At 35.1% G+C, this 13,392-nt stretch overlaps 1 protein-coding gene across 1 annotated transcript; it reads left to right on the forward strand.

The window, feature by feature from the left end:
* The first annotated feature begins 492 nt into the window (after positions 1–492).
* LOC112833333 (olfactory receptor 4K5) lies at positions 493–1,473 on the forward strand. The gene has a single exon (XM_025884430.2). The coding sequence runs from the start codon at positions 502–504 to the stop codon at positions 1,471–1,473; it is 972 nt and encodes a 323-aa protein (XP_025740215.1). The 5' UTR covers positions 493–501.
* The last annotated feature ends 11,919 nt before the right edge of the window (positions 1,474–13,392 follow it).

Below are 13,392 nucleotides of genomic sequence, written 5' to 3' on the forward strand. Positions count from 1 at the left end.
TTCTTGCACTTCTGTTTCTCAAGTAACTTTAATTCAAAATAATCAATATGCCAAGGTGGTATATTTTGGGATGCTATATTCTGCTCCCCTTCAACATCCATCTACATGAATGGCTATGTTGATCAAATGATACAAAGTTTCAGATGCAAGGTGAATAAGTTCCACAGATCTAGTGTACAGCATGGTGACTTTAGCTAGGAATACCATATTATATACTTGAAATTTGCTAAGAAAGTGGATCTTAGTTCTCACCAGAAGGAAGGAAGGAAGGAAGGAAGGAAGGAAGGAAGGAAGGAAGGAAGGAAGGAAGGAAGGGAGGGAGCTCCTTCCTACTCTCCAGATATATTATTATGATCTCTTCAGCATTTCTTATTCAGCAAATACACATTATATCTGGGATCTCAGAATCCTTTGCATTACAAATCTGTGGTTCAGAATTCTGATCCCTTCCTATTTCCCCTCACTCAGGATTGTTGCAGAGCCCGCCTGCAGCCTGGATCCATGGATAAGGTCAATTCTTCAGTGGTGTCTGAATTTGTATTGCTGGGACTCTCTAGTTCTCAGGAGCTGCAGCTTTTCTTTTTTGTTTTCTTCTCTGTGTTATATGTGGTCATTGTGCTGGGAAACCTTCTCATTATCATCGCAGTAACTTCTGACAACAGCCTGCACTCCCCCATGTACTTCCTCCTGGGAAATCTCTCCTTTGTGGACATCTGTCAGGCTTCTTTTGCTACCCCTAAAATGATTGCAGATTTTCTGAGTGAACATAAGACCATCTCCTTCAGTAGCTGCATTACCCAGATATTCTTCATTCACCTTTTTACTGGAGGAGAGATGGCACTACTTGTCTCCATGGCCTATGACAGATACGTAGCCATATGCAAACCCCTACACTATGTAGTCATCATGAGTCAAAGGACATGCACTGTCCTGGTAATGGTCTCCTGGACTGTGGGCTTGGTGCACACATTAAGCCAGTTATCATTTACTGTGAACCTGCCTTTTTGTGGACCCAATGTAGTAGACAGCTTTTTTTGTGACCTTCCTCGAGTGACCAAACTTGCCTGCCTGGACTCTTACATCATTGAAGTACTAGTCGTAGTCAATAGTGGAATCCTTTCCCTAAGTACTTTCTCTCTCTTGGTTGGCTCTTACATCATTGTTCTTGTCACTGTCTGGTTTAAGTCTTCTGCTGCAATGGCCAAGGCATTTTCTACACTGGCTGCCCATATCACCGTAGTAATATTGTTCTTTGGACCTTGCATCTTTATCTATGTGTGGCCCTTTACTACTTACCCTGTGGATAAACTTCTTGCCATATTTTACACCGTTTTCACCCCCATTCTAAACCCCATTATTTACACACTAAGGAACAGGGATATGAAGGCTGCCATGAGGAAGATTATGACCTATTACCTGAGGCCCAAGAAGATTTCTGAAATTCCACTAGTAGTGAGGAATTCCTTTTATTAAGACACAATTCCTTCAAATTCCTCAAATTGATTCTATAAATATTTTCAATGTGTTCTTGTGGCATATCTCAACTATGGTCGAAGTGATGAAGAAGATGATATAGACAGTATCTAATGGATATTAACTAGTCCCTTCCCAGGTATGTCCTAAGCAAAAGCTAAATATCAAAAAATATGGAAAAATATATCATGATTACTGGTTCTGGAAATAAAATAAGAGAATGACTATACGTGGATAGTATCAATACTTTCACTGCTTTAGTTGCAGGTAAATATGAATATGGTAGGGAAAAAAAAGGAGTACCTGATTCTTTGATAAGCATAAATTTAGACATTTTTCCTGATCTTAGGAGTTTCCTATTTATATGCCTGAAAATCTATATAGATGAATAATATTTGAGAATGTGAAACTGAATTTTCCCAGTCAGAAGATAGCCATTCCACTGATTTAATTGTGTAGACTTAAGTGGAGATTTTTATTATGAAATCCCTCCCCTAACATCAATTATGCCTATCCCATATTGTTTCCCAATAACTAACAATGCTTTAAAATGAATTATACATCATCAGGAGCTTGCATTTCAACTCTTTCAGTTAATGGTTTTTCTATGATCAGTTAAGGTAATTTCAGTTTCCTCTGAAAACACTGACCTTTTAGTCTATGCTATAAGTAGCTACGCAACAGTCTTTGCATTTGGACCAAACATGGAGTTCTTAGTGACAATGAACCAATGATAAACATACAATCCAACTGCAACCTGGACCCTGAAGGATCTCTGGATCTCTACCTTGAACTCTAGGGACCACTAGGGGATTTAAATGTTGATTAAGGTTTTTAAGGTTTTTTTTTTTTTGATGCTTCTCAAATTTTATTTTTATATTTTTTAATTTAAATTCAATTAGCCAACATAGAGCATATCATTAGGTTTTGGTGTAGTGTTCAATGATTCATTAGTAGTTTTTATTTGCCAGAACTCCTCAATTCATAAAAGGGAATTAGACAAACATAAATATTATTCTCTCCTTTATGCTGAGGATGAAAACACTAGTTTTGCTTTTTGTTGCTTGCCTTCTTACCTTCCCAATTCCATCTCATCTTTTCTGAACCCAACTGTAATAAAACATCATTAAGTAAAATATTGAAAAAACCTTGGGAATTTCCTCTTCTCCCACCCCACTCAATCTTTTCTTTCTCCATAGCTTTCTAGTTCTTCTGAGACCTGATATTTTTTGCTCTTTTCTACTCTCAAAGCTTTCCTTCCCATAAGGGTAGCATAACAGTAATTTACACTTCAGTGTAAATTTAAATCCATCAGCTACTTCTTCCAGGAATATATACACATTCATTTCTTTCTAATTTTAGGATACAATTCAATCAGTAGCGAGAGGGGAGAGCTAGCAGCTTAGATCTGAAACAGGGACAGAGAGAAGAGACCTTACCAATGTTTCCTGACTCTATACTATGCAGACTGCCTTGTATTCTACTCAGGGAATGAGGTCCAGCCTTATTATTCCCCTTCTTTTTGAATAAAGGATATGTACTGTATGATTTTCTCTTAATCAGCCTATAGTGCCAAAGTATTAGGGAGGCAGAACTCATTAAAAAGCTTATTAATTTCATTCTTACCCTAATACGAAACTGAGCCTTCTTGTTAGGTATTTTGTAACAATGTTATGTTAAATATAGTAAACAATGAGAATGACTGTGTTAAGAAATTCAGAAAGTATGTAATCTGGTTAACTGTACCAGTTACTAGCTACTCAGGTACTCATGACATTCTTTGACTATGAGATTCTTTTGAAAATATGATAAACATCATAGCTCTCCTTCCCAAACAACAGCATAAACACTTAAATATAAGATTGAATATACATTAATATTTTACTTCAGAAACTGATTTCTGGTTTTCAGTTAAAAAAAATGACTGTAGAATGATCTTTAACAGGGGAAAGTATATGTTGTCTATGATACTGAATTAATCTTAAACTTTTATCTTACTGGAATCCTTGAAATATAGTGAGTATTAAGAAATGGAGTCTGGGGGCACCTGCGTGGCTGAGTCGGTTAAGTGTCACACTCTTGATTTTGGCTCAGGTCAAGATCTCAGAGTCCTGAGATCCAGCTCAGCCTGGAGTCTGCTTCTCTCCCTCTCCTGCTGCCCCTCCCCCCACTCACATGTGCTCTCTGTCAAATAAACAAATCTTTGAAAAACAAGAAATGGAGTCTGAATTTTCATAGCTAATATTGACAGAAGAGGAATTGTTTGAGTCAAAGAACTCTAAATTTTCCCAAATTCTTTGGATTTTTTTCACATGGCATCACGTATGTTCCTTACAAACAAACAAATTATTTTTGCAAGGTCTCCTTCAAGAACAGATGAAGTGCTATTTATATTTCAGTGAAGTTCTTCCAAAGAGTGCCTGGAAAGCCAGCAATTTTTCTTGTAATAGAGAAAAACACATTTTATTCTTAATTCTTGGTACAATCTCTTGACAAGCTGTATATTTAAAGTCCTACATTTTGAATGTTGACAATATTAACTACTTTCTTAGACACAATTTCAGAGCTGTTAGAAGAATTTCTAGTTAATGCATGCCAGGAAAAACAGCAATGATCACAATAATGTGTGGAGTTTCCTCTCATCAGAAGAGTAACAAGAGCAAGAAAGTTGCTGAAAATAAAATTCTCCATTTTATAAAGAAGAATCATATTTTTTCCTTTGAGTATTTCTTGACAAGAAGCTCTATAGATTTTCAGTTTGTTGTCTCTTGACATCAAGTCCACCCTTCATTGGCGTGCTTTGTGATACCAGACCTGGACTCAAAACCTTTCACCTTCGTCATGAGAGGATGCTGGATGAACACTACAGAGAAAAAGAGGCTTTTCTTCCCACTTCCAGTGTCCGTAATTTCTTTCTCCTACAGTGCAGCTGCCATGGGCCATCCAGTGACACTCATCCTCCAGCAAGTTTTATTGCCAGTCTTAGCATTTCATTTCCTGCTCCTCATTCCTTCCATCTGTGGACTGGCTTTGTTCTTATCCAGGGAACCTATTCATAAGCTCTCCAGAGAGTTCTGAAACTCACCCTTGGGGAGGGGATCCCCCTTCCAAGTTTATTCCTTCCTTGGGTTCTGTCCTTTAGCCCTAGCGCATTATTTGGAGTTCTCTTTCATCCCTTTTTTATAATCTTTATTACCAGTTACTAAGTCTTCATATTTAATATTCTCTGTTCAAAATACCAGTGTAGTTTCTGTCTCCTGATGGCACTCTGACAGAGAAACATTTAAGTATTTAGAAGATATTGAAAAATCAGAAGCATCTAAAAGTGGTTCATAAAATATGACATGTTATGAGGAAACTCAGGAGCTGGCTGAAGCAAAAAATGTTAGCGGTTTCATCTGTTTATACACTGAAGTGAAATTCATCCACAACATATTTCAAAATATGCAAAATCCTAGCATCTATGAAGTGTATGATATCATTTGCAAACTATTTAAATTTTTTTCTTGTAAGACAACAAATGAAGTATTTACTAACCTAAAAAAAATAAAATAAATAAAATTTCATTGTCTGCTCCAAGCCAGTATGACTATGTCCATAGCAAAGGTTTGTTTTTGTTTTTGTTCGTTTGTTTCTCCCCATTGATGGATTTTTTTTTAATGTGATAGGAAACCTTGTAGAGTGCTCTGTAATGAGGGAAAATGGAGAATTCAAGTGTATGGAACACTGAATCCTTAAAGTTTGTATTAAAGTTTTAATCATCAGTCCCCTTTTTCATGAAAAGATCCTACTGAAGAACTTTCCATTTGAAAATATAAATCTGCTTGTTATCTTTACCCTGCAGGTCTTAAGACCACTGCCAAGGCAGAAGCAGCACCACTCTGTGTTATTGCATTTGTGTGTCATACATTCAATGATAAAAACAAACAAAATATAAAGCCAAGAGTTCATAGACTTCAACAAACTTTTTTTCATAAAATACTTCAGATTACTCTAGTTCCAATAAAACAGAGACATTCATAATACTAAAACCAGTGCATTTTTAATTTACTTTCTATCAACTATTCAAGGTAACTAGCAATATATTTCAGCTGGAATTGAAACATTAAGCGCAGTAGAATCCAATGTTATATTTTGTTTAAAACAAATCTTAATATAGTTTGGTAATAATTTTTTTTCATACAGGTATTTTTAAATGATAATTTGAAATACTCTTTTTTTTCTGTCTGGTTCACTTTTCCTATACCACTGAGAAACTGACAGAGACATAAATTTAACTGCATAAAAATGGGGAAATAAGAAAAGCACATTTTAGAAATCTGAAAATAACTTTTGCACTGCTTGTCAAAAGACTTGTCCAATCCAAGCACAGACTATATTATTATTATGTGCTCTTGAGTAGATTACTTGCTTTTGATCAGGTCCCCTCCTTAAAATCTTTCAATTCCTATCCATTACTCTTAGGACAAAAGGAAAAAGAATCCTCATTAACCCGATTAATAAGGCTCTTGGCTCTCTACTCATAACACCACACTCACCCACATCCTCATTTAATTAATACGGTTCCCCCTCACAGAAGTAAACTCCACAAGAACAGGGACTTTGTCTATGGCAGATGAACATATTCCTAAAGTGTTTTTCATAATGTGATTATTTTTAAAAAGTAGATGTGGTACCAAAAGCCAGGGCAGACTTGTTTGTTCCCTCATCTTTCAGAGTTAAATTACTTCTGCTATATGTATGAGCTAATACATATAGCAGAAGTAGTAGATGAGTAACACTTCAGAGAAGGAACAGAAACTTAATGCATAGCTCAGAGAATAAAGGAGCTGAAGTGATGGAACAGACTCTAGAGAGAGAAGACAATATGGCCAGTGGAAAGTGTACCTCAAGATGCTAGCTTAGGATAAAAAGCGAAGAAGCTTTAGTTCCATTAAAATAGAAATAACTGGAAATAATTCAAGTTCGCCATAGGGTAAAAGAAAAGTGTTAGTAGTATAATTTCCAAAAACACACAGTAGCAGAAACCTCCAGGAGAAACATTAAATGACTGCAAGGCATTTCATGATGGTCTTTAGAAGACCGAAAAGGGAGAGAAGACTCTGACAGCAGAGTCAAGATACAGTATTTCACCATAGGTATTTTTACCTTTTTTTTTGACAAAATTATATTTCATCATAAATACTTTCCTTTGGAGAAGACCCTTGCCATCTAATATGCTGTGCTTTCAGTATCTTGAAATTCCAAACTATATCGGGACCAAATACATGAAGGATGTCACAAAGTAACTGAAATGTCAATGAAGAAAACCTCTCAACTCTATCTTGTGATAGAGTTTTCACAATTAAAGAAAAAAAAACATCAGTCACTCCCTCACCCTCTGAAACATTTGCAGTTGACCCATTTCTATATTGGCTCTCCTACTTTGTCACAATATAGTCCTTAGGAAACTTAATGGTCCTGGTAATCTATACATCATCATACTAGTCCGCTACATTTAAAGCACATAGTGACTGGACCTTTAAGCAGAAATGACATAAAAGAGGGTAAGAGATAACCCCTAACATTTCAGGCATCTGCCAAGTCATTCAGGTTTTAAGGGTTTGAATATTCTGGGGCATGATACATAATCCCCTCATAACATAAAAGACACGTAACTTTGTTTTGTACTCCTTACCACTGAGAAAGAGACACAGTGCTTAAACAGGCTCACTGAATTTTGGAGGCAGCATAAAGCTGCCTTGTAAACACGTCTTTGACACAATTTTAGACTGAGTCACACAGGTTTCCAGTTTCCAATGAATCTTTTGTACCAAGTCCGGTCTTGAGTGCAAGCTTCCCTTGCTCTTCACACTATACAAACCAGGAAAACCAGTGAAATAGAGGTAGGGATAATAAATAAGAACACTGTTTAGATTCTTTGGCAAAATCACTTAGAAGAATGACAATGCTAACTCCTAGGATCCTAGAAAAGAAGCCCTGCATCCTCCAGCAGAGAACTACACACTTGTTGAAAAGCAAATGCTAGGATGCTGCAGGGCCCTACCCAGAGACTGAGTTTTCTAGTGACAGTGACCATGGGTTTTCAAGTAACTATGTGACTAGCACCGCTCATCATGAACCAAGTATCAACAAGTCATAATTTCTAGCTGTCACAGCGGTAAGCCATCATATATTGCAACTGGTACCTCTGGGATCAGGCTGAAACAGGTATAAAAGCCCAAGTAACCAGCACCCTTGAGTAGTCCAGAATTCTATACTACCTACTTCTGTTGAATTCATACCTTTACTTCAGGTCAACTTTATGGTCTCATAGAAGGTTTTCCATAAATGGTTTGATTCTATGTCTCAAGGCAAGCCAAAAGATGGACAACTGCTGCATTCTTGCCCACTCAGATGACTAATGGAAACTGCTGAGGGAAAATTCTATTACTGGGAAGAGCCATAAACATTTCACTCAATTATTAAATTTGGGATGGAAAATTGGTTCTGAGTAAAAATAAATATGAATTCCTGGACAGTGAAAAATAGTTTTGCTGGTTTGGTAGATGTCTTGAAAGATCAAAATTGGAATATGTGGCAGAGAAAAATGAGGATAGATCTATGTGAGTAGGCACAAAGTGTGTGGATTTTTATATGTCACATCAGTGTCCATCTGAGACCAAAGCCATGGAATCCCTTTTATTAAGGTTAGTCTCCTAAGTACTGCTACTGCTCCTAAACACTTGATCAGAAGAAGGGACTGAACCTGAAAACCTGATATGATGCCATTCCCCAGTGAGACATATCCATTCAGTGGCAAGTCAATTATATCACACCGCTTCTTCCATGTGGGGGGCAGTGAATTGTTCTTATTAAGATGGACTCCTACTCTAGATATGGGTTTTCCTTCCCTACCTGCAGTTCCTCTCAATTATCCTAGGACTGTAATTTTGTCAGACTCTTAAAACTAAAAAAAAAAAAAATAAATAAAATAAAATAAAATTTTCTTAAAAATAAATATTTTCTTTTTTCTTTTTTAAAAGATTTTATTTATTGGTCAGAGAGACGGACAGAGAGGCACAAGCACGGGGAGTGGCAGGCAGAGGGGGATGCAGGCTCCCTGCTGAGCAAGGAGCCAGATTCAGGACTCGATCCTAGTACCCTGGGATCGTGACCTGAGCCAAAGGCAGATGCTTAACCGACTAAGCCACCCAGGCATCCCCAAAATAAATATTTTCTGAAAGAATTTACATTATATTTATATTATATTTAGATTTAGATGCTAATTTTTTGGCAAAACTGAGTCTTTCTAATCAATAAAAGGAACATACCTCCCTATATTTCTTATTCCTTTCATATATTCACTGTTTTAAAATTTTCATCATGTACGACCTGTATATTTATGATTAACTTTTTCCAGATACTTTATATTTTATCTTTTGTTTCTATTGTGAATGGAAACTGTTCATTGTATTTTCTTTGTAATTTTATAAAGTGTTGCTCATTAGGGGCAACTGGTTGGCTCAGTCGGTAGAGAATGTAACTCTCGATCTCGAGGTCATGAGCTCAAGCCCCACTTTGGGCATGGAGCCCAGTAAATAAAATAAATTAAATAAATAAACAAATAAATAAAGTTTTGCTCATTAAATGTATTTTTCTAACTTTTTTAAAGATCACACTTTTGCCAAATAGTCAAGATGTAAGATGTAAAAACACAGAAAGTAAAATTTTAAAATAATATTTCCTAAACTTATTATTATATATATAGTATATTTGGCCATAGTTTAAACTTTTAAAAATATTTACAGATTCACTTTACGTCCCTTTTATACATTTCTTCACCCTGTTCCTTTTGTTTTTCATTTCAGTTTAGAATTTGTTATTACTCACCGGAGTATTTTAAAACTTTTTTCATAATTTTGTCCATATTTTTTTGGTTTCTAAAAATATGCACATAATAATTTTATCAATCTCCAATTACTTTCTCCTGACATGTTTTATAATGACATATAAAATTCATATACAAAAATTAAAAAAAAATAATTTTAATCACTGAATATATTCCATCATGTTAAAAAATATTGCTTCACTCTCAAATTCATAGATATGTAGGTGTTTTTCCAGTATTAGCTATCTCTTTCAATGCTGCAATATCACTGTTCACGCATCGCTAGGTATGTGAACGTTTTACTAGAGTATATATACACACAGACACACACACAAAGCATATATAGGGAAACTTATTTTCAATTTCCTTCTTTAAAGATGACCATTTGAAACTCACATCTATATCACCACATTTGGAAATATAGAAAACTTATGTAAAATATAGTTGGAAGGACTGTTGACATACATTTAGACAGAAGTAAAAGATTTTTCATGGAAAAGAAATGAGAGCACCTTCAAGTATTTGAAAACCCATCATGTTGAAGTGAGAATACATTTGTTCTATTAAACTACTAATGTTAGAACCAGTTGTGCAATTTAACAATAGATGGAACTATCTTGGGAAGTACTGAGCTCCTTTTGATTGGAGGAAAACACCCTGAGACTAGGTGATTATTTGTAAGATGGTTTGATTATTTTAACAGAAAGTTAGTGGTTGAAAAAGTATTTGCTGAGAGGAAGTCAGTGAAAATCTAATAATATTTTGCTTTCCTACATACCAACTAGTTGGTAAAAAAAAAAACTTCTTTGTTTTCCATTCCTGGAAAGAAAATTTTGTAAAACATAATTACTCCCACTGCAGGATGACATCAGATTTCCAATGAGTGATTTCTCTCTTCCCCAATGAAATCTGTTTCCTAGAATAAGAATGAAGACTTTATATTGCCTTACCTTAGGATACTGTACTTGTATAGTCAGGAGCAGAGGAGGAGCCTCACTCCCTGAGGGGCTTGCTTCTGCACACCTCAGTGCAGAGACCTAGTTAAAATGCATCAAGTAAAGAATATATCACAAATATTTTAGGCATGAAGACGCATAGCAAAAGCAGGGAGCTTAGAAACTAACTGTGGGACACCATATTTGGAGAAAATAAGGAAGAACTGAAGGACTGGGAGAAATCATTAAAAGTGTAAATATACATGCATTTGATCACTGTGTTTGGACTAGATAATTTGTAAATTGTATTCTAGATGCAAAATCAGCAACTAGATCGAAAAGGAAAAGTTAACTGTTATCTCAGTCAAACTGGAATCTCCACCTAAAAGAGGCAAATAATGTGCTCTCCACTTCTCTGTTGATTTCCCACTACACGGGCTTAGGGCAGCTCTGATCTAATAGGATCACCATCTGATAAACAAAGGGAAGTATGCTATAACCATTATCTGTCCCTTCTTTGCTTCTTTCATGCTTTCCATTCAGAGAATATTTTGCTGTTGTTAGGCAAATATTTGTTGACCATCAAAATTCCCCTGGAATGAAGAAGGAGTGGCTACACAAAGTAGGTCAACAAGGGTATCCTTGATTGTTTTTTACAGCTAGGCTTTTAGGTAATCAACTATTATAAGGCAAAATAATGAAAAAAATATGCATATGGTTTTGGAGTTCTATTGAGATATTTTAGATCGGTACTGATATAACATCAACTTCTATATATCAGACTTGGTCTTACATTGGAGAATGTAAGAATTTCCTTACAAGAGGAAATTCTCTTACAGTGTATTTTCTGATCTGAAAACATTTGTATCTCTGAAGTGTTCTAGTGATGAAAACGTGAATGACTCATTAATGGAGAAGCTTCTGGGTGTTCTGTGCATAGTCCAAGGAATTCTGAGTGACTTGTATAAACTTCACATGTTTCCATAATATAACTGCCTCTGCATTTAGAATTTTAGAGATGAAAACAGCCTTGGAAATAATCTAGTTCTATCTTCTAAGGTCAGTCATATAACTAAGTGGCATATATTATGTATCTCTTCTAATAGATACCGACCTTAATTATTAAAAAGAAAATGAGATCTAACACTGAACCTGGTTTACTCTATTTGGATTAAGAAATCATAGGAAATTCAGCATGGAAAGGATTTTCTAGTTATTTCATATATTTTGAAAAATGAAGACTGGCAAACCTTAACATTCATTAGGTATTGAAAAGATGGAATTTGCAGAAAATTTTATTTTCAGAGTATCTTTTTTCAAAGATAAAATGATCTTTAAGAATTGTATTAATACCGCTAACTTTACCTAACATGTTTTAACCATTATGCTTTCCCCTTCTCTTCCTCCTCCTTCTCCTTCCTCTCACTCTTTAATGTTATCTTACTAAGTTACCATATTTGGCAGGCTTTGCACAGTAAATTGTAAGAAGTCCCTCATGGCATCTTCTTAAATTTGAAATTTTAATCTTATCCTTTTTAAAATTAATAACTATAGTCCTTTAGGATTTTAGATCTTAGAAATAGGAATCTTTTTCCTTTCCAATGTTTATTTGCCTCCTTCTCTCCCCTTTGCATTATAAATATGTGATCAGACATGGCTCAACTCTTCCACATGGAGATAAGAATCCTGTAATAGAAGTTCAAATGGAGTTCAGTTCATGCCTTATTGATCTCTTTATATTCTTCAGTCACTTAAGTTTTGGCATTCTTCTTAAAACTAGATATCATAATTCAAATGCAAAGATGGAAATCCTTGAAAGAGTAGGACTTAGTGCTTCAACAGCCATAATGAAAGCTTGTAACAGTTTAAACATTTGATTTATGTTCACCTGTACAATTTTGCTTTTAAAGCTTTAAATATCTATTATATTAGTTATATATATCATGGCCAAATACAGAGTACAAAATCAATCAGTATAATGAGCAATAAATATCTACTGTGTATTGTTGGGTACATAGGACTAAAGGCAAAAATGATTCCTGAACAACCAGGGGTTATGTAGGATCTTCTTCTGGGATCAAATGGCCACATGGTGTCCAATGACAAAAAAACATTCAAGAGGCAATTCGAACACTAAACTTTACTCTTCTGAAAATCTTTTATGCATTCAAAATGCACCATGTGTAGTTATATGGAATATTTCCGAAAGGATGATTTCTGAAAGGTGTCACAGATTTTGATAAATCCAGGTGTATCAGATGTGTTTAGGAAGAGACAAAAGGTAGAGTCAGAATACACATTGGTGGTTGATTCGAAATTGATCTTTATGTGACAGAAGGTGAACTCTGATAAACTACTGTTAAATGGATGAAAGAAACATTCTTGATCTTTAAAGAAACTTCAGAGTATCAACATTGCCTCTTCTTTTCATAATATGGCAAATTGCTTCCATGAAGCTTCTTAAAACATTGTCAAAGCACTTTGTGATTTTCAATTTCAAGAATATTAATCTAGTCTACTTAGCCTTCTGTTCAAGGCATTAATAACTGCATCCATGCTTTGCTCCTGATCTGTCATTCCCATCTTCATTTTTATTGTTCCTTAGCATACCCTCCTCCAGCCAGGCCATTCAATAAAAGGTTTTGTGAAAATGTCTTTCATACTTTTACCTTTATATCTTTCTTCCTGCTAGTCCCTTTGCTTGAAATAGACTTTTCCTTCAGTTTTGGCCGGCGAATTCCAAACTTTAAAGAAATTTTGGCTTAAATAATACCTATCCCATGACACCTTACCTCACCATTTTGGCATAATTTTTTTCATCTTACTAATATTTGTGGCATTAATGTATCACTTACATTTGCTTGTTTGGGATTTAATATTTTTTTAATATGTGTATCTACCAAATTATGAAAGCATCCATATGATACCTTTTTTCCCCTATACTTCTACTTTCCATAGCAGTCACAGATGTTAGTCAATTGATTACTTATACAATTTCATTAAACTAAATTGCCTTTAAATGAAATCTTATCATATTTCTTTTGAATATATACTAGATATAGTACCACCATTGTGATCTTTCCTGATTTTCTTTTACTTAGGTAACAGGAGAGT

The sequence above is a fragment of the Callorhinus ursinus genome, unplaced genomic scaffold, assembly GCF_003265705.2.
Source record: "Callorhinus ursinus isolate GAN/ISIS: 27379988/994484 unplaced genomic scaffold, GSC_fseal_2.0 scaffold116, whole genome shotgun sequence".
NCBI lineage: Eukaryota > Metazoa > Chordata > Mammalia > Carnivora > Otariidae > Callorhinus > Callorhinus ursinus.

What these genes read in the sequence shown, in the direction of transcription:
- LOC112833333 (XM_025884430.2), top strand. Translation starts at nt 502, where the DNA reads ATGGATAAGGTCAATTCTTCAGTGGTGTCTGAATTTGTATTGCTGGGA.